Here is a 17,686-nt window from a genome sequence, read left to right as displayed (position 1 = left end):
ACGGGGAGGGGGCGGGGCTTGCGTGGGCGGGGCGGGGGGCGGGGCCTCGCGGCGCGCCCCGGCGGCGGGCGGTGGCGGCGGGCGGTGGCGGCGCGGGCCCCATGTGGCGGACGCTCGCCCTCGCCTCCGCCTTCTTCCCGGGGCTCTTCGCCCTCTGCACCCGGGCGCTGCGCTGGGCGGCCCCGGCATGGAGCCTCCGGGAGCGCGTCCTGCTCAGCGGCAGGTACGGGGCTGGGTGGGGAGGGGGGGGGGGGGGGCCGAGCCCCGGTGCGGCGGCGGCGCCGGTGCCCAACTCGGTGCGATCCGATCGGGGCCCGGCTCTGAGCCGCCTCCTCTCTGCCGCTTGCAGGCTGGTGTCGACGGTCCAAGCCACGATGGCGACGGTGTCGGGGCTCACGGTGGTGCTTAGCTGCGGGGATGTGGTGCGAGACAGGTAACGAGGGGGGGGGGGGGGGGGGGGGGGGCACGGGGGGGGTCCCCGTTATTGCGAGCCCGCAGCCAGCCGGGGGTGGCTGGAGAGGGGCAGCCCAACGGACCCCGGAGCAGAAATCCCGGGAGGGCGGCCGGCGTTGCTCGGGGAGCTGTCGTGGCCCTTGTGGGGTTTACGGGGCGGCCGCCCCGTGAGGAGCTCCGGGCAGAGCCACCCAGGGCAAGAGGCTTGAAGCCAGGGCTGAGAGCAGCAGAGAAAACGGAGGCAGGGAGAACGTAGCCGTGCCGAGGCAGGGGTGAGCCCTGTGTCGGATTTTGGCTCTTCGCGGTGTAAATTGGTGCAAAGGTTGGCGGTGAGGGCACCTGCACGGAGCCCGGCCGCCAGGTACGCGCCTGAGCATCCTTGTGCCTGCAGAGCATCGAAGTGGCCCCGGGGTCACTGCAGTGCCTCAGGCACACAGGTACAAAAGGTCTCACCTCACTGCAGCAGGGTCCCGATGAGCTAGACCTCGACCCTCTAAAACCCGCCGTGTGGTCAGGGGAACAATCCTGGCCCCGCGGCGAGGAAGGCGGCTGCTGCCAGCAGCCCCCGCGGCTCTGAGCAAAGACGTGGCCAGAGCCCCAAATTTTCCCCGTATCTGGGGGAACCGCAGCAAAGCGCTCGGCAGGGAAGGTCTCGGAGAAAGACAGCAAGACAGAGCCAGGAAGCACCACAAGGGCTGCAATAAAACCTGCCAATTTATTTACACAGGCAGACAAGCATTGTACTGCTGGCGCTGTAATTGCCCTCCGAAGCCCTGGGCGAGTTGTACCAACAAGGGCTGGTCCATCCCCCTCCCCGGGATATCCCCACATTTTGGATATCTTCCTGTCTGAAGTAAGAAATAATTCCTTGTGTGTGTTCCTGAGGCAGCAGGAGAGCAAGAGCGGATTTATTCGGGCCCCGAGCTATGTTTCCGTGAGCAGCAGCGGATTCCCTGCCGGTGGTGGTTTCCCTGCCCCTGCAGCTCCGCTCGGTGCTTTTCGAGGAGCCCGGTCCCCGTGCCGAGCAGGGGTTACTGCAGCCGGGTTGTGCAACCGGGATTCCGACATAGTTTGGGAACAGGCATCTGCGTGCAATTATTTCCCAACAGACAAACGTCTCACAGGGATTTATTGCCTATATTAAACATCTTGCGCTTCACTCTCCCGAGTCCGGGCCAGGCGTCTCCAGTTAACTCTGAGGTCTCCAGCTGCGTTCGGACGCTAACCCGGGCTGGGCAGCCGACAGGAACGGCAGGCAGAAGGCACCCAGTCTCAGCGTTTTATTCCCACCAGGTGTTGATTCCGGATGTCCCGGGGGGGCACCGCGTGCTGCAGGGCTGGCAGACGAGCCCTTGATGCGGGGAGGTGCCGTGCACCTGCCCTGCGCAGCTCTCCAGCCCTGGCACACGCCTGCCGGGCTAATCGCCGTGTGTTTGTGCTTGGCCCTGCGGCGCCTGGCACGGCGAGCCGCGACCGGGGCAGTGCCGAGGAAGCGTCCTTGGGGAAGGGGGTGCTGGGCCCCCAAATACTGCAGGGAATGGCTGCGGTCCTGCAGGCCAGACCCTGAGCAGCACCGGGTCCCTGAGCCCCCCGGTTCCTCGGGAGATTGGGATCTCTGTCACTCGTCCCTGTGGCTTTCCTGCCTGATGCAAGGCTGATGGCGTGGCCCTACCAGAAACCTAAAGCCACCGCCTGGATAAACACGTCGCTTCTAGAGCACCGCTCACCTGCTGCCTCCAGGAATTACCTGTCGCTCTCCCTTCACTCCGAGTAGCACGGGTGCAGGAACACAACCCCCGTACTTACTGGCAGATGGGCCCCGGGGTGCCGTCGGGGCGTGCTCTGCCTCGACTCCCCCTCGCCGCAGCGGCAGGCGCGGGTCTCCTCCACCGCCACACCTCCGTGTGCTGCTCCCTCCCCAGGCACTGGCTGGCCGTGGAGTACATCTGGGTCCTCGTTCCCTACATGACCTACGACATCTACGTCATGTACCTCTGCCACTGGCACAAGAGCCTGGAGAAGGGCGTAGCGGAGAAGAAGCACTCGCTGGCCAGCGTGCGGAGCTTCCTGCTGCGGGAGCGGCTCATGGTGACCCACCACCTCTTCATCCTCATCGTGCTCGCCCCCGTCGCCCAGGTAAGGGCTGCGAATGCAGCCCCGCAGGGGTGTCCCTGGGTGTCACCGCGGATGGTTGCATCACAGCCGGTCCTTCCCTTGCCCAACGAGCCTCGTTCCCTGTGTCACTGCCTGTAGCTGCTCCTTGCCTCCTGTCCCCAGATGTCCCTGCCCTGGAGCATGGGGCATGAAGCACAGCCGGGTGTCACCGCATCCTGCCCCTTGCTCCCAGACAGGGCAGCGTCCTCCTTGTGCCCTCAAAGCTTCCCGTGGAGGAGGGTGCCTCCTTGCTCTTGCGCAGTGCTTTTCTCCCATCTCAGACCGACCTGCAGAGGGTCTCCGCTCACAGGGTTACTTGGCTGGCATCACATTCAGCGCCTGTGCAGCCAAGGCTGTGTCTGGCAAAGCATCGCTGCCTGGCAGGAGGCCTGAGCCCAGGGAGATGCTCAGAGTTAGCTCTCACCCACCTCTCCTGAAACCAGCTGGGCCCTGAGCGCAGAACATGCCATGGCGGGGAGGGCCCCGCGCTCACTGCTGTCTTTATTTGCAGCACTTCAGGGGAGAGCTGGGGGATTTCTTCGTGGGCTGCATCTTCACGGCAGAGCTGAGCACTCCTTTTGTATCGCTGGGCAAAATCCTCATGCAGGTACGCGAGGGGGGGGCCGGGGCTCATCGCAGCCGCCTTGGGGCCGGGCTCACCGGGTGGATGGGCCCCCCCACTGCCCACGAAGGGGTTCGCAGCCCTTCCCCACCCTGCAGTGCCCCTCTCCCTCACGCAGCAGCATCCCATCCCCTTCCACCTCACCTTCCTGTTCCCTCCAGAGCGCTCCTCCCCATCCGCAGCCACTGGCTGCTCCTTCCCGCAGCACCGGGGTGCAGGGGGCTGCGTTTGGAGCCCCTTCCACTCCCCCTCGCCCAGCTCCTGGCCTGTAGGGCTGCGGGGCAGCACCGGCTCCTGCTGCTGCTGCTGCGTCTCCATGCTCCGAGCACAGCCCTCACCTGCGCGCGCCTTCTTCCTTCCCCAGCTGAAGATGCAGGACACGCTCCTGCACAAGGTGAACGGGATCCTCATCCTGGTGACCTTCTTCCTCTGCCGCATTCTCCTCTTCCCCTTCATGTACGCGGCCTACGCCAGGCAGGCGGGGATCCCCCTGTACCTGGTGCCTTTCCGCATCCCCCTGCACTGCAACATCGCCAACGCCTCCCTCCTCGCCCCGCAGCTCTACTGGTTCGGGCTCATCTGCCGCAAGGCCGCCCGACTCTACGGCCGCTCGCCCGCCGACAAGAGCAGGTAATGGCCGGCAGAGGCAGGCGAGCGCGGGGGCTGGAGAAGGGCTGTGTCCCCCCCCCGGCTCTTCTGCCTCCACGGCCAGCGCTGCAGGGAGCGGTGCGGGGGCAGAGCAGCAGAAGCATCCATACCACGAGGCTGCTCTGGCGTGAGGCGGCCTTGCCAGGCAGCGCCGGCCGCAGCTGGGGGGACTTTCTGGGGGAAGCTTCCTCCCACGTTGCTCCTGCGCCCGGCGTCCTCCCGCCCGCAGGGGCCAGCGAGGAGGAGCTCTGCCCCAAGCACAACATTCCCTCTGGGCTTCAGCGCTGTGGCACCAAACTAACGGTTACAGGAGAGGGGCTGGTTACAAATCCCCCCTCTTTGGGGACTGACGCCAGCACGGAGCGAGGCGTGGCGCGAAGGGGCCTGCAGAGCAGCGGCGCAGGCGATGCTGGAGCGCGCCCAGCCCCACGCGGCAGCGCTGGGGCCGGGGGGAGCCGCGTGCTGTCCCTGCCACTGCTCAGAGCCACTCCTCCAGCTCCAGTTTACGGCCTCCAGCAGGGAGCAGAGCCGTGGTTCTGCACAGCCTGTTCCCAACCTTTACCGACGTTGCCCTTAAGCTACAGCTGCATCCCGCCTCCCGCACGCACCTCCCTGGTGCGGGGCTCAGACTCACTTCGGGCTCCCCACTTACCCCCCAGGGGCTTCTCACTGCACCTGCCTGACGTGTGCGGCCGGCAGGTGGGGATGGGGTGGCTCCCGTGTCCCCAGCAGGGCTGGAGGGAGAAGTTGACACAACAGGATCCTAAAACGGTTGCTCCTCAGCCCTGCTCACCTCCAGCTGACACCAGCAGCACCCTGTGGGTGCCAGTACAGCCTGAGCTCAGGGTGTAGGGTCCATCCCTCCTGCCCCATCCTGTCCCCCCACAAAAGGAGGCCTGCCAGAAGCAGGGAAGGAACTGGGTCAGTGCAAGAGGAACCAGGAACACCAGAGCAGGGTGCTGAGCCGTGTCCTTGATTGGTTCAGCTCATTCCCACCTTCAGTCCCAGTGGAAATAGGGAAAGGTTTCCCTGCTCGCCTTGCACCATGGCTGCAGCGTGGGGTTAACAAGCCTGGCAGCTGCCCTCCCTTCCCTGGACACGGGGCAAGCCAGCACAGCGCGCTCCTCCCTGCGGCCTCCTGCACATGCCTGGGGTTCCCTCTGCTGCAGGGCAGCTGGGAGCCCGGTGGCCACTCTGTGCCTTTCATTCCCTCTAAAAGCCAAAAAGAAGGGCCGGAAAGGGCCGGCACTGGGAGACCCGTTTCTTTGGGGTGTCAGGGCTTGTCCCTGCCACGGCTGCACAGGCTGGGAAGAAGACAAGAAAGGGCCCTTTCCAGCACGCAGTCGGTTATTGCAGAAACACTACTGTTACGTTAACTACCGAGACGTTATAACCCGCTTGCTACCCATTACAACTATTTGTATCTTGCTGGTTTTATTACAAATAACGTGCCTTACGTAAAGACAAGAAGGCCAATACGGCATCTCAGTTTGCACTAACGCTGCCCTGTTTACTACCGCACCAACACTGCCCTGTTTACTATTGCACCTATCGGAAGAGACCAATAAATAAAGACTTCTTTCCTCAGTCGCGCCACCGGCTGCTTCTCCCCCACGTGCCGTTCGTTGCTGGGCGGGGAGGCACCAAGGCAGCAGGTTACCCACAGCTGCCCCAGGGCAGCCCACACCCACTGCCAGAGGTACCTGCCAGCCCCACAGAGCGCTCGCCTGACTCGCTTTCCCCCCGCCGGCAGTGTGGCAGCATACGGCAAACACGGCAACCTGCCCGCGACGACGAGGAGAGGGCTGGCGGCAGGGGAGCCGCAGGAAAATGATTTCCCCGATTCCAGAGGCTGCGAAGTTGGAGGCGCAGGACTGGCAGCAGTTGTGTTCGCAGCTATTCACGCTGGAAAAAAAAAAAAAAAAGAGCTGCTCCCAGCCATCTGTATATGGCCCCTTCGTTGCTTAGGTTAGGAGAGAACACAGCAGGGGGGAAATAAGTTCAAAAGAGAAAAATAGACGAGGTTTATTACAGATCTTACAGCTTTCCACATAGCAGCTCCCCTGCGGCAGGGCCGATGCTCTCCCCTGTTGCCCTCATTAGCTCCTTGTGCTTCCCCTGAGCGAGAGGGCTGCCTAAGCTCCCAGCTTGCTGAGCTTCTGCAGGAGGGTGCCGCGCAGCTCCTCGTCGCCGACGTTGTCCGTGATGGACTCCAGGAAGTGCCTCTCGTTGGCTCTCCGCAGCGCGTTGCTGGGGGACTTGTCGGCGGAGCTGAACGCCTCGTACTGCGAGAGGATCTCCAACGCCACCACCACCAGCGGCTCGCCGCACCCGCTGTCCGGCGGCAGCATGGCGGCGACGTGCAGGAGGTGGCAGAACATCTGGATGCAGACAAAGGACACCTCCTCCGCGGGGCTCCCGTCCTCAGGGGGCTGCGAGGGCGACCCCGCGGCGCTCTTGATGGAGCTCAGCAGGTCCGTGAGGCTGCCGCAGTACAGCTGCACCACGTGGAGCCAAGCGTCTGCCGGCAGCCAGGCAGAGCAGCTGGAGCTGCAGAGGAGCTGGAAGCCCCGCAGGAAGAGCACGGAGAGCTGGAGGTAGCAGGCAAACGGCCGGAGGTTGAGCAGGGGCATGTACTGCACGTACTCCAGCGTGTAGGGCACGTGCAACACTTGCCTCTCCAGCAGGTTTGTGACCACGTGCACGAGCCTCTTCCATTCGCTGTGGCTGCACCAAGGGAGGACCTGTATGAGGGCCACCAGGAAGCCTTTGCTGAAGAGATTCACCTCTTCGGGGTTGTCCACGTTGACCGTGAGGAGCGTCAGCATCGTCTCCCTGAGCGCTGCGGACACGCAGCAACACTCCATCCACGCCAGGAGCCCGCTGCCCGGCCCATAGGCTGGCAAAGACCGGGATGTCCACTCGTCTTCGGGGAGCTTGCAGATCTCAAACAGCGTGGCTGGGACTTCGTTCTTAAAGTGGTCTCCGTAAAACTTCTTCAGACGGAGGCCGACGGTCCAGTCCAGTGACGCCACCTTCCTGTGAAGCCACGCCAGCGACTGGACCCACACCTCAGGGGAGGGAGCAGCTTCTGGTCTTATCGCCTCACAGAGCTGGCCAAGGGTGCTCAGCACCAGGTCTTTGGTCTCCAGTGAAGGGAAGGGCTGGTCCCTGGGCTGATGCCAGTGCTTTGTGTAGCCATCCAGGAGCTTGCAAAGGCTGAGGAGAAGCGGGAACGGGTGGCAGGACTTGATCCAGTCCTCTTCTGGACAGGACTGTATCCCCAAAGCTTTACTGAGGATCTGCAGGCTCAGCTCCGTTTGAGCACAGTCTGATTTCAAATAGGGAAGGACAAAGGCTTTGGTCACCTCTGCAGGTGACACAAGTGGAGCAGCTGAGCTTGGCTGCATGAGAAAGGCCAAAAACTCAAGGAACTGCTCCTTCTCCCTTGCAGCGGAAAGCTTCTCCCATACTGCCTCCTTCAGGCACCGCACCACCAGGCTGCGTGGCCTGCCTGGATCGTCGTGTGTCTCCAGGAAGCTCAGCGCTGGGAGGGAGCAGAGGATTTGCGCAAGGAACTGGTGTGATCCTAGGTTGACAACAGCAAGACTACAAACCTGCTTGATAGTGGCCTCAGGGTACAGCAGAGTGAGCCTGGCCACAGAAGCCACAGCCCTGGTAAGGCCTTCGTCAGACACACTCTTCGTGATCTGGTTGAAAGTCACATTGAGATCCTCCTGGAACCCCTCCACAACCACCTGCAAGCTCAGGGACAGACCTGGTCCCCCCCAAGATGCCAGGACGCCCGAGATCACTTGGTTTTTGTCGGTCAGTGAAAGCTCGCTGTAACATTCCACGATGGCTTTGGTTACTTGCATCTGCATCTCTCGGGCCTCCCTGTCTTGGCAGGATTTGGCAAAGTTCACCAGAGTCTGCAGCAATTTCAGAACTAGCTCTGGCTTCTGGAAGAGCTCTTTGTTTTTCACAAGGCAGTCAACCCAGCCCTCTGAAAAGACCCAGGCCTCTTCAGAAGCAAAGACGGAGCACATCTCCGCGTGCCGGTGCAGCTTTTGCTCGATGATTGTCATGGCAACTGAAGACACGAGGCTGGTGTCTGAATCCTTGCTCTTGTGGCTGGTGCTGATCTCCTTGAGAAAGTCCTCGATGGTCTGTGGCAGCTCGAACGCTTTGTGCGTCTCATCCTTACTCAGGCCTCCACTCTCAGAGAAACAAACCAGGTTCCTCCTGAAGGTGGTAAGAGCGTCGAGGAGCCGGTAGCTCTCGTAGCAGAGATCCTCCGAGCCGTTCAGGATGCCCTGCAGCTCCTCTCCCCAGGCATGCAGCAAGCTGCAGAGAAAGTCCAAACCCACAAAGAGTTCCTCACGCGAGAGCTTGGCCATGGACGAGAAGCTCACACTTCTCTCAGCCTCCTTCACCTTTTCGTCCAGCGCCCTGTGGTGGTACTGGCTTTCAGCGTCGCTGCTCCAGAGGCTGACCACCGAGCTGACCTTGTCCAGGTACTCCGTGACAGGGAGGGGGCTGCCCTCTGCTGCCAGCTCGGTGAACACCGACAGCAGCTCCACCAGGTTGGCCAAGGCGTAGCACTTCATGCGGGGCAGGGCAATGCTCCTGTAGGTTTCTTTTAACCCCTCTACCAGGACCATGAGCAGGCCGGTGGCAGCAGGAGGGCCGCTCAGAGAACCAGGGTCACCCTTGAACCGTTTTGGGGGCTGAAGACCATCGTCCAGAGAGGACTCACCCCCATGCTGATGCACGAGGGTGCTGAACGTAGAGACTGTTCTGTCTTCCTGACCCTCCTCGTGTCTCATCATCTCCCACCAGACGTCCAGGAAGAACCTGATGTCCGACTGCGACGTCTCGTTTGCGACGTACTGCACCAAGCGCTCCAGCTCGTTCTGGCGCACAGCGCGGGGCAACGCCAGCAGCAGCTGCACAAAATGCCGGGGCTCGCCGAGGGCCTTGACCAGTTCGAACAGGACGGTGCGGTTAACGTCGGGGATCATCCTTCCCACGGAGAAAAACGCATCTTCCCTCCACTCCTGGTCCAGCGAGGCGGCGGGGGGGGCAGGCAGCAGCACCTTGGCCCAGACGACGGCCACGGCCTCCTTCTTCCAGAGGCTGCCCTGCGGCGGGGAAGGGCAGCGGGCGCCGATCTCCTGCAGGGCGTCGGTGATGGGGGGCCCCACGAGGGGCCACTCGCTTTTGCGCAGCTCGCTCAGCGCCCGCGGCTGGACGAGCCTGGAGGCCAGCAGGAAGGCGCCGTGCAGGATGGCCATCTCCTCGCACACGCCCCAGGGCCCTGCGGAGACACGCGGCGCACCGTTAACCGAGCCCCCCGGGACCGCCGGGACCCCGAACCCCCCCGGGATCCCCCCGGGACCCCCTCTCCCACCTGGCTCCATGGCGGCGGCGCGGGCAGCCAACGCCGCGCGCTCCGAGGCCGGTGCAGGCGGCCCCCCCCCGGCGGCTGCCGGCCCGCAGCGGCCCCTGGCGGAGGGGAGGAGGCGCTGCCCGCACCCCCCCCCAGAGATTTCGGTTTGCCTCAAGGCGTCGAGGCCGAATTTAGGGTAAATCTGCCCGAAAAGGGCGCGGCGGGGGGGCTGGAAGGACAGGAGGCGCAGCCTCGTCACGAATCACCTTTATTCATGTAAAAGGCCGACTGCCAGCGCAGCTCAGGCTCAGCCTGATCACTCTGTGATTCAGTCAACTGCATCAGAAAGGTAAACCAAAATCACAGCGAGGGCTTTCCTCCCCCCCTTTAAACTCAGCACATTCGCTACAGGCACCGACACGTCCCAGTGATTGCTCACCCTGTTGATTTTTGCCTGCTTTTTCTGTGAAACTGAAGGCTTTCTCCAAGAAAGGTTAAAAACCAGGCAGCGCAGCCGACATGCACCGTGTGGGTAATCACCCCCCACACCCCCAATTCTTGTTCCACTAGCAAAAGCCGAGTGATTTTCTGATGGAATATCCCTTGGACTCTTATTTCCGAGGGTAATTCCACAGCAAAGCTAATTACAAAACCATTACATACTTATTTCGAGCTGCCCGCTGGCGCCTCGGCGGAACGCACAGCACGGTTACACGCCCGGAACCTGAGACGCTCCGCGTGCAGGAGCCCAGAGCAACCTCGTGCAGCACAATCCCAGTGAGATCCACCACAGGCTTCTCGAGTGAACACCTCACCTTGGAAGCTGGGGAACACCTTGGCACGGAGCTGCTGCTTGTTCCAGACCAGCAGAGCCGCATGCTTCAACATGATAACGACTGTGCTCGCAGGGAGGCATTCGCTCCGACAGCCGAAGTGCTCGAGTGGTCCATGAGTCCCCTCCCCTCATCTGGCACCTCACCACCAAAGCGGGGTCTTTGCAACGGCTGCCTGAAAGTCTCTGCCCTAAACCGCAAATCGGGACAGCTAAAGCCCATTAATTACACAACTGGATATTCTAATTAATCTAGCAGGCTCTTTTTCAAGTATAATCACCCCAGGAATACGTAAGGCTCTCCTCCTAGCTGATGGCTCCTGTTCGGGAGCCACATGCCCAACCTATTCCTTAATTTTCACCCAAGTATGGAGCAGCACATGACATTTGCTTGAAAGGAGAGAGCAGCAACAAGAGATACAAGCGTAAAACAAACAAAAAAACCACATGGGACATTACTGCGCCCTCCCACTGGAAGGGGCAACGCAACACGTCACAGATGATTGGCATTTTGCTCAGACAAAAACCAAGGCACGAATGACCAGCCAGCCCTGCCTCTTTCTCCAGCTAAGCAGACGCCTTCTTCTTCTTTTGCGCAGCAAACCACGAGTCACTCTTGTCTGCTTCCATGGCCTGCACAAAGAAAAGCACGAACATGTTCAGAACTGCAGCTGAGTCAGCCAAACGCCTGGCTGCCCACATTCGGTCCTACAAAACCGGATTGATTGGGAGAAACTCTAATCCCGGGGAAAGCTATGCTGATGGAGAAACTATTTTGTACATATACTAGCAATGAAAACAGGCACTGAAAACCAACGTTCTCTGCTGCTGCAAAAACAGATGATTTGGTAATACGGCAATAAAACAGGAAGAATTTCAACATCTTCCCACAGAGCTCATGCTCTACCAGAGCCCCTCAGCAGCGTGTTCATCTGCACTGATGTTACCGCTGCAATTCACAAGTCATTTTTCATAATAAGGTACACGAGTGCTGCTGGCAAGTCCAACAGGACACACCACCGCCAGCTGCCCTGAGAGCAAGGCCAGAGAACATTGTCTAGCTGGGACACTGAAGTGAACTTTAAAAATTGATTTGTTTTCTTTAGTAGGACAGCAGCCTGAGCTAAACCACTGTATCACTTGCTTCTCATAAAACTCCAGGTGGAACTAAAAGGAGCCTCTGTGGCAAGAAAATTAGATTCTACAAGCGTCTCTAATCAGGATGAAAATAAATGTCAGTCTATTACTTACATCATCTAACAGTTTGTCACCATTAGGATCCACCTTGGACAGATCTCTAAACGCTTCGTCTCCCACAAAACAGATTTCATGGCCATCCTAAACCAAATTTGACAGCAGGTAAGTTAGAAAACTGGGAGAGTGAAATTGGAATTGAGTTTATTATTATTTCCAGTACTACTCACAGGATCAGCCAGAATAATCACTTGCACTGTAGCTTTGCCGGGTGTGTCCAAGCTAACCAGAGGTGTTAAAATTTTCTGATTCTCCTTTTTCATCAGTGCTTCGATGTTTGGCAACTTAAACAGAAAACAAACGTCAACCCCAGTCAGATGAAGCTCACAAGCAGTCAGGTAGTTCTCATCTACAGTTTCCTGTTACGTGCAACTTAATTGCATTCCTACCACCAGAAATATAACCAAGTTATCTGTTCAGTGTTATTTTGTGCACATCTGAGATACTTTGCTAATACTAGAACTTAATCTCTCACTAGTCAGCTGGATGACAATAAGAGCAAGGGAAGTGTGATTACTACCTCTTCCTTTGCACAGGAAAAGGCAATCCGCCCAAATGCTGTCCCGTGATCCACTGCTCCTCCAACGGTCTTCAGCTCCAGCTTACACTGAAAGAAAACAAGAGAGCCTAACTTGCACGGACCTCCAGCTTTTCACTGTGGCAGACAATTTCAACGTTGCCCATCCAAGTATTACCCAATGAGCCAGAATCACTCAGAGCAAACCCTAGCTTTTAGCTGCAAAATGCAGTTATGAGCCCCAATGATTTAATTTCAGTGCAAAGAGTTAAGTTCACAGTTGCTTTTATCTAGAGATTTTTTTCCTTTAAGACTTTGTTCTCACAAAACGAGAGATTCCTATGACACACAACTCTTAAAGAATTGGAAAGTTTTCCAGGACTAACCTGGTTATCCGCGTAGCCTAGCAAGACCCTTTGTTTTTCCTCATCCTTCTCATATATTTTCATCCCAAGCAAATCAGACCAGTAGCTAACGGACTTATGCAGATCGGAGACGCCCAAGGTTACCTTCAGCACAGGATCTGTAAGATTGCAGTAACTGAGCATTAGTTACAAATATATTGCAGTTGTAAACTTGCGGTTTTACCTTCTTGAGAAGAAAAGCAACCGAGAAATAATAAAAATACATTCCTGTTCCATAAAATGCCAGAGACAAATGCACAGCCAATTCTAATACCCCACTCACAAATCTCTTTAGAACACAAAGAAGAGCGAGTGTGTACGTTTCACCTGGCTTTAGCTGTTCCTTGTCTTCCAGGTAGAACTTGTAACCACCAGGTGCTTCGGTTTCAAAAACACCAGCTGTGACTTCCTTGAGGGGCCACCCCATCTTCTTTGCGTTGCTCACAGCCTGGCTGGACACAAGGGTTATGCCCTGCCAAGAACAGGACAGACATGCACAATTCCCTGGAGCAACAACGGCCATGGAGCCACTTGCCCAGCCGCACTAACACTGCGCCTCCCTGTCATGTGCACCTGTGGGGAGAACTCACTCTGCATCGCTTTCACCCTCGGGGCCCCACTGGCCACAATCGTTGCTCCAACCTGTGCTTGCGGTCAAGGAGATCTGACCATTGCAGACAGGGTGGATAGTGCTAAGTCCTACTTTTCAATAGTCTGCCTCTACAAACGACCAGAAACAAACCGGATTACTTTCTATAGCAGATGCACCCCACGATCTCCTGAGAAGCAGATATCTCGCTCCTAGAAAATAAGCTTATTCTAAGCTTGCACCTCCCATATATGTGGAATGCATTACTCTACCCCTCTTTCACAACAAAGGAAAAGGCATTTAAAAGTCTGAGTCAATGCAATGTACAGAAAAAAAATAATGAAGTTCCTAACTGTTCTACAGATTGGGCAGGTATTTGTTGTCCACTACCTGTTTCTTGACAGCTTTCAAACTGGGGGAAGAATATTAGCTCAGGGGAAACAATAAGCAAATACACTACAAATTTTTGTAGAAGAAATGAGATCTTTGCTGGCTATCAGCTAGTAAAAAAAAAAAAAAAAAAAAACAAGGAAATATATAATAACAAATAGAAGTATGTTTTTCTACAGCATGATCCTTCTTAGCAAATCATTTCAGGTTGGATCTGCCAGCAAACATCAGCTGTCCTACGCACAGCAACCACGAACTGGGAAGTGCTCAAGGAAGCCTTTCCCGGACCCTAAGTGAACACAAAGCTGCTCTACTTTTTGCTCTTCCAGCTTGGAGACAACTACACAAGCAAGAATAAAAAGTGTCAAACAGTATAAAAAACAACTGTTCCAAGCTACGTATGGAATAGACTCCTAAACAAAAAATAAAAAAGCTTATCATAAGGATAGAGATTTTGCTACGTTTGGCACTTACCAAAAAGTCATTGCCAAGGCGATATTCTCCAATACCGTAGTTGTAAGTCAATTCTGCAACAAAGTGATTGTCTTCTGGCCCGTAGCCCACCATTGTTTTGCTCCATTTTCCATCATAAGGGCTAGAACATCCACATTTATTTTTAGTGAATACGAGAAATAAACACCAAGAATTGCAAGCATTAATATTTCAACAAAGAGCTGCATTTCTAGAACAAAGGCCACAGCCAATCTGGTGCCACAGCACCAATCCGGTGCCCCCCCATTAAGCGAGCAGGAGGTGATGCTTTGAAGAGTTCTTGGGGCAGCTTGTGGCGACCCTGCAGCATGCAGCAGACACCTTCCCACCCCCGGGAGCCGTACTCTTAGGCTGTTGCTCCTGCTCGGGTGACAGAGCCAATTCTACATGCTAACACCTCACATGCTGCTCGTGCCCGCTTCTCCTCAGCTGGAATGACAGGAGCACAGAATCACAGAACCATCCAGGTTGGAAGAGACCTCCAAGATCATCTAGTCCAACCTCTGACAGAGCAGGAAAAGAAAGCAGTGACAGGCTGCAAGAGCACTGTCATCCATGGGAAGGGGGCTGACAGAAGCCTCGGGGGCTGCCAGTATGGATTTTTCACTCAAGCCTTGTGTCTATAAGGCAGTAGATAACTGAGCGTAATTCTGAGTGTAAGTTCAGGAACAATTTTACGATGGAGGATCAGTGTTACATCGCAGATGTAACGCGGCAATATTTGTGTTCCAATGTAAACCCTCTATCTACACACAACGCAGCACTGCCAATTGCAAGGGAAGAATTTTTTTTAAAAACCCCTAACTTACACAAAAAGCACTGACACGTAGCCAGCCACGACTGACAGAGGGTTTACGAGAAACGAGACCTCAGCGCAGGGGACGCGCGGCACTCACCCGTTGCAGCTGGCCTTACAGCCCTCCTCGAACTCCTCGTGCCTCAGAACCTGGCGGGGAGGAAAGAAAACGGTTAAGTGGGGCCTCCGGAAGGAGAACCCAGGCTGAGGAGAACCCGGGCTACGGAGAACCCGGGCTACGGAGAACCCGGGCTACGGAGAACCCACGGCTCTGCCCGGGGTGCCGGGCAAGCACCGTCCTCCCGTCAGGGGCAGGTCCCGTCAGGGGCAGGTCCCGTCAGGGGCCGCTCCCGTCAGGGGCCGCTCGCGCTTCCCGCCCTCGGGGGCCGCGCGCGCTTCCCGCCCGCAGCGCCGCGCGCCCCGCGCTCACGCTCATGCCCAGCAGCTGGCGGTAGAAGCGCGCGCTGCGCGGGCGGTCGCCCACTTTGAAGACGAAGTGCAGCGCCCGCCGCGCCCCCATGGCCCCGCCGCCGCCGCCGCCGCCGCCGTCCCCGCGCGATGACGTCACGGCGCAGCGCTGACGGGGTTGGGGCGGGGGGAAGGGGGTGCCGCAAGATGGCGGCGCTGGGGCTCGGGCGGGCGGCGGGGCGCGGCGGGGCGGTGGCGGCGAGGGGGCGGCGCTGGGTGCGGGCGCTGAGGCGGAGCCCGGTGCGGGTCCTGCCGCCGCGGGAGGAGCCGGCTGAGGAGCGGCGGAGCCCGGTGGGGCCGCCGGCCGTGGAGCGGAGCTCGGCCGGGCCGGGGCTGTGGTACGAGAAGGCGGCGCCCGGCGACAGGAGGCTGGGGTGAGGCGCGGCCCGCGGGCGCCCGTGAGGCGGTGCCGGGGGTCCCCGCCGCCTTCCTCCCCTCACGCTTTTCTCCCCTCCTCGCCCCCAGGAAGGTGGTGACCGTCGCCAAGTCGCGGAGCTTTCGGGATCGGCACGGGAAGGTGCTGCTGGAGGGGCTGCGGCTCGTCAGGGACGCGCTGGAGGCCGGGGCCGTGCCGCAGAGTTTGTTCTTCAGCTCGGCCGGGCACCTGAAGGAGCTGCCCGAGGCGCGGCTAAAGGGAGCCAGCTTGGTGAAGGTGAAGTTTGAGGAGATCAGGAGCTGGTCTGACGTCGTAACGCCGCAGGGGGTTATAGGTGAGTTGCCTTAGGAGCCGTCGCAGCAGCGCTCGAAGGGAAACTGATCCTGCACTCAGTAAGGGGATAAAAACCGTCTCTGCACTGGCGTCTCCTAGGCAGGCCGGCACTGTGTCAGGAGCGGCATGGTTTGAGAGCTCTCTTCCTTCTGGCCTGCTGCGATGACTGTGAAAGTGGCTGCTAGAGTCAGCGGAGGTGCTAATGCGCATTTTTAATAGCACGGTGCTCACGCTCCGCTGGGAAACAGTTCTCGCTGTGAAGTGACAAACTCCTCACAAACTTCCTTTAAGCAGCGTTTTTCCTAAGGCTTTCTCTAGCTCATCTTCAGGGAAAGCTGGGTCAGCTAAGACACAGTCCTCTCCTCGGCATGCGTTACCCAGAAGCTCATCAGCACTTTGTCTCCTCAGGGATCTTTTCCAAGCCTGACCCTGCCAAGATGTCTTACCCCGCTGCTCAGCTCGCCAGCTCTGTGCCGGTGGTCCTCATCTGCGACAACATCCGGGATCCAGGCAACCTGGGCACTGTTCTGAGGTCTGCAGCCGGAGCAGGGTGTGAAAAAGTGCTGCTCACCAAAGGTGAGAGCCTTTCTCTGGGGGAAAAAGCGCTTAGTGTGACAAATGTGGGGGAGGGCAGGTGCTTAAAGATGTTGGTCCATGGAGTTTCTAAGCAGTGTCAAGCACAGACAGGTTTCACTGTGGGCAGCGCTTTCTGAGCCTTTGTCAGGGCTGCTGCACTGTCACTGTTTTCCTCCCCTCTTTCTCAGGGTGTGTGGACCCATGGGAGCCAAAGGTGCTTCGTGCAGGCATGGGAGCTCACTTTCGCATTCCCATCATCGCCAACCTGGACTGGGAATCTGTCCCCAGCAACCTCCCTGCCGGCGTCCAGGTCTGCGTGGCCGACCACAAAGACCCGGGCGCTCAGGCCGAGACAGAGCCCGTGTGGCAGGGAGCCGGCAGGCCTGGCTCCGCTTCTGGCAGCCCCAAGGCTCCCGTAAAATCCAAACCCAAGGCTGCTCCTCCCAAACGCGAGGATGGGGAGGGAACGGCGGGTGGCTGCGCCCTGGAGCTCGCCGCGCAGTATTACTACGAGAGCTGGATCTGGGCTCCAGCGGCGGTGGTGGTTGGCGGAGAGACCCATGGCCTGAGCCCGGACGCGCTTCACCTCGCAGCCAGCACGGGTGGGAAGAGACTGGTCATCCCCATGGTGCCTGGCGTGGACAGCCTCAACTCTGCCGTAGCTGCTGCCATCGTGCTGTTTGAAGGGAGGAGGCAGTTGCTGCAGAGGAACAAGCAGGAAGACGAAAGGCAGAAGTTCCCTGTAGGGGGCTGAACCGCTGAGACTTGGGTGCTGAAGCAGCATCTTCTCCCTTTGGCACTCCCCAGAGGAGTTAATAAAAGAGCAGCTTGGTCTGTTTGGTTTGTAATAAACAAGTAAATTATGTCAATAAACAGCTCTGGCAGAGGTGGGGCCAGCCCCACTTGCTCCATGCGAGTTCAAGTGAAACGTGAGCGGATTCGGGGCCCCAGCTTACCTGTCTGTGTGCTGAGGGGGGGATGAGAGCTTGCCCCGTGCCTCCCCAGGGTGGCAGAGGGGTTAGAGCTGTGCTCACACCAGCCCCACACGGCTCCGTCGGTGCCAGGATGCCGCTCCTCTCACAGCCTCGGCGCTGTGCCCCCCGGTGCTCCTGCGCTGCTTGTCGGGGGGCAGCAGGGCCGGCTGCAGGCGGTGTTTAGGGGTCAGGAAGGCTGCGTGGCGGCCCCCAGAGCAGGTCCTGCCCGTGCTTACGCAAAGCCCGTGCCCTACCCGGTGCCAGGAGCTGCTCACCAAGCCCGGCTCTCCCTGGGTCTGGCTGCAGGGTGTCCGAGCTCCGGCACTCGTGCCCGTGCCGCTGCCGGGAGGTGGCAGTGTCTGGCCCCACGCAGCCGCCTGTGCGCAGCTCCGCAGCTGGGCCTCAGCGCGAATGAA

At 58.7% G+C, this 17,686-nt stretch overlaps 4 protein-coding genes across 7 annotated transcripts; 2 read left to right on the top strand and 2 right to left on the bottom strand.

The window, feature by feature from the left end:
• The first annotated feature begins 32 nt into the window (after nucleotides 1–32).
• Nucleotides 33–12,749, top strand: TLCD3A (TLC domain containing 3A). 2 transcript variants are annotated; one of them, XM_066979768.1, is made up of 5 exons: nucleotides 33–223; nucleotides 350–433; nucleotides 2,376–2,589; nucleotides 3,119–3,214; nucleotides 3,594–12,749. In XM_066979768.1, the coding sequence occupies exons 1-5, from the start codon at nucleotides 102–104 to the stop codon at nucleotides 3,861–3,863; spliced, it is 786 nt and encodes a 261-aa protein (XP_066835869.1). In that variant the 5' UTR covers nucleotides 33–101; the 3' UTR covers nucleotides 3,864–12,749. The 2 variants fall into 2 exon arrangements, with proteins under 2 accessions (XP_066835869.1, XP_066835870.1); XM_066979769.1 differs by lacking the exons at nucleotides 2,376–2,589; nucleotides 3,119–3,214; nucleotides 3,594–12,749 and adding an exon at nucleotides 1,181–1,306.
• Nucleotides 1,566–9,417, bottom strand: GEMIN4 (gem nuclear organelle associated protein 4). Of its 2 annotated transcripts, XR_007167137.2 has the most exons (3): nucleotides 9,291–9,417; nucleotides 5,919–9,197; nucleotides 1,566–5,782 (listed from the first exon to the last, which is right to left on the bottom strand). XR_007167137.2 is itself a non-coding variant. In XM_048074286.2 (2 exons), exons 1-2 carry the CDS (start codon nucleotides 9,298–9,300, stop codon nucleotides 6,013–6,015), a joined length of 3,195 nt encoding a protein of 1,064 aa, XP_047930243.2. In that variant the 5' UTR covers nucleotides 9,301–9,417; the 3' UTR covers nucleotides 5,878–6,012. The 2 variants fall into 2 exon arrangements, 1 of the variants encoding a protein (XP_047930243.2); XM_048074286.2 differs by lacking the exon at nucleotides 1,566–5,782 and having other exon boundaries at nucleotides 5,878–9,197.
• On the bottom strand, nucleotides 9,521–15,124 carry GLOD4 (glyoxalase domain containing 4). The gene is made up of 9 exons (XM_066979767.1): nucleotides 14,974–15,124; nucleotides 14,644–14,693; nucleotides 13,730–13,850; nucleotides 12,604–12,748; nucleotides 12,259–12,395; nucleotides 11,876–11,962; nucleotides 11,526–11,639; nucleotides 11,353–11,439; nucleotides 9,521–10,734 (listed from the first exon to the last, which is right to left on the bottom strand). Exons 1-9 carry the CDS (start codon nucleotides 15,061–15,063, stop codon nucleotides 10,669–10,671), a joined length of 897 nt encoding a protein of 298 aa, XP_066835868.1. The 5' UTR covers nucleotides 15,064–15,124; the 3' UTR covers nucleotides 9,521–10,668.
• A 19-nt stretch (nucleotides 15,125–15,143) lies between these two features.
• On the top strand, nucleotides 15,144–17,187 carry MRM3 (mitochondrial rRNA methyltransferase 3). 2 transcript variants are annotated; one of them, XM_048074289.2, is made up of 4 exons: nucleotides 15,144–15,349; nucleotides 15,477–15,721; nucleotides 16,129–16,296; nucleotides 16,485–17,187. In XM_048074289.2, the coding sequence occupies exons 1-4, from the start codon at nucleotides 15,159–15,161 to the stop codon at nucleotides 17,048–17,050; spliced, it is 1,170 nt and encodes a 389-aa protein (XP_047930246.2). In that variant the 5' UTR covers nucleotides 15,144–15,158; the 3' UTR covers nucleotides 17,051–17,187. The 2 variants fall into 2 exon arrangements, with proteins under 2 accessions (XP_047930246.2, XP_047930245.2); XM_048074288.2 differs by having other exon boundaries at nucleotides 15,144–15,385.
• Nucleotides 17,188–17,686: the final 499 nt, after the last annotated feature.

This window comes from Anser cygnoides, chromosome 18, assembly GCF_040182565.1.
Source record: "Anser cygnoides isolate HZ-2024a breed goose chromosome 18, Taihu_goose_T2T_genome, whole genome shotgun sequence".
NCBI classification, from domain to species: domain Eukaryota; kingdom Metazoa; phylum Chordata; class Aves; order Anseriformes; family Anatidae; genus Anser; species Anser cygnoides.
This window is presented reverse-complemented; position numbering and strand designations above follow the sequence as displayed.

Excerpts from the sequence above, each read along its gene's own strand:
- TLCD3A (XM_066979768.1), top strand. The coding sequence starts at position 102 with ATGTGGCGGACGCTCGCCCTCGCCTCCGCCTTCTTCCCGGGGCTCTTC. Across the intron at positions 434-2,375 it reads GGGGATGTGGTGCGAGACAG|GCACTGGCTGGCCGTGGAGT; the intron begins GTAACGAGGGGG and ends CTCCCTCCCCAG. Across the intron at positions 3,215-3,593 it reads TGGGCAAAATCCTCATGCAG|CTGAAGATGCAGGACACGCT; the intron begins GTACGCGAGGGG and ends TTCCTTCCCCAG.
- MRM3 (XM_048074288.2), top strand. The coding sequence starts at position 15,159 with ATGGCGGCGCTGGGGCTCGGGCGGGCGGCGGGGCGCGGCGGGGCGGTG. Across the intron at positions 15,722-16,128 it reads AACGCCGCAGGGGGTTATAG|GGATCTTTTCCAAGCCTGAC; the intron begins GTGAGTTGCCTT and ends TTGTCTCCTCAG. Across the intron at positions 16,297-16,484 it reads AAAAGTGCTGCTCACCAAAG|GGTGTGTGGACCCATGGGAG; the intron begins GTGAGAGCCTTT and ends CCTCTTTCTCAG.
- GLOD4 (XM_066979767.1), bottom strand. The coding sequence starts at position 15,063 with ATGGGGGCGCGGCGGGCGCTGCACTTCGTCTTCAAAGTGGGCGACCGC. Across the intron at positions 14,694-14,973 it reads GCCAGCTGCTGGGCATGAGC|GTTCTGAGGCACGAGGAGTT; the intron begins GTGAGCGCGGGG and ends CCTCCCCGCCAG. Across the intron at positions 12,396-12,603 it reads CAAGGAACAGCTAAAGCCAG|ATCCTGTGCTGAAGGTAACC; the intron begins GTGAAACGTACA and ends GCAATCTTACAG.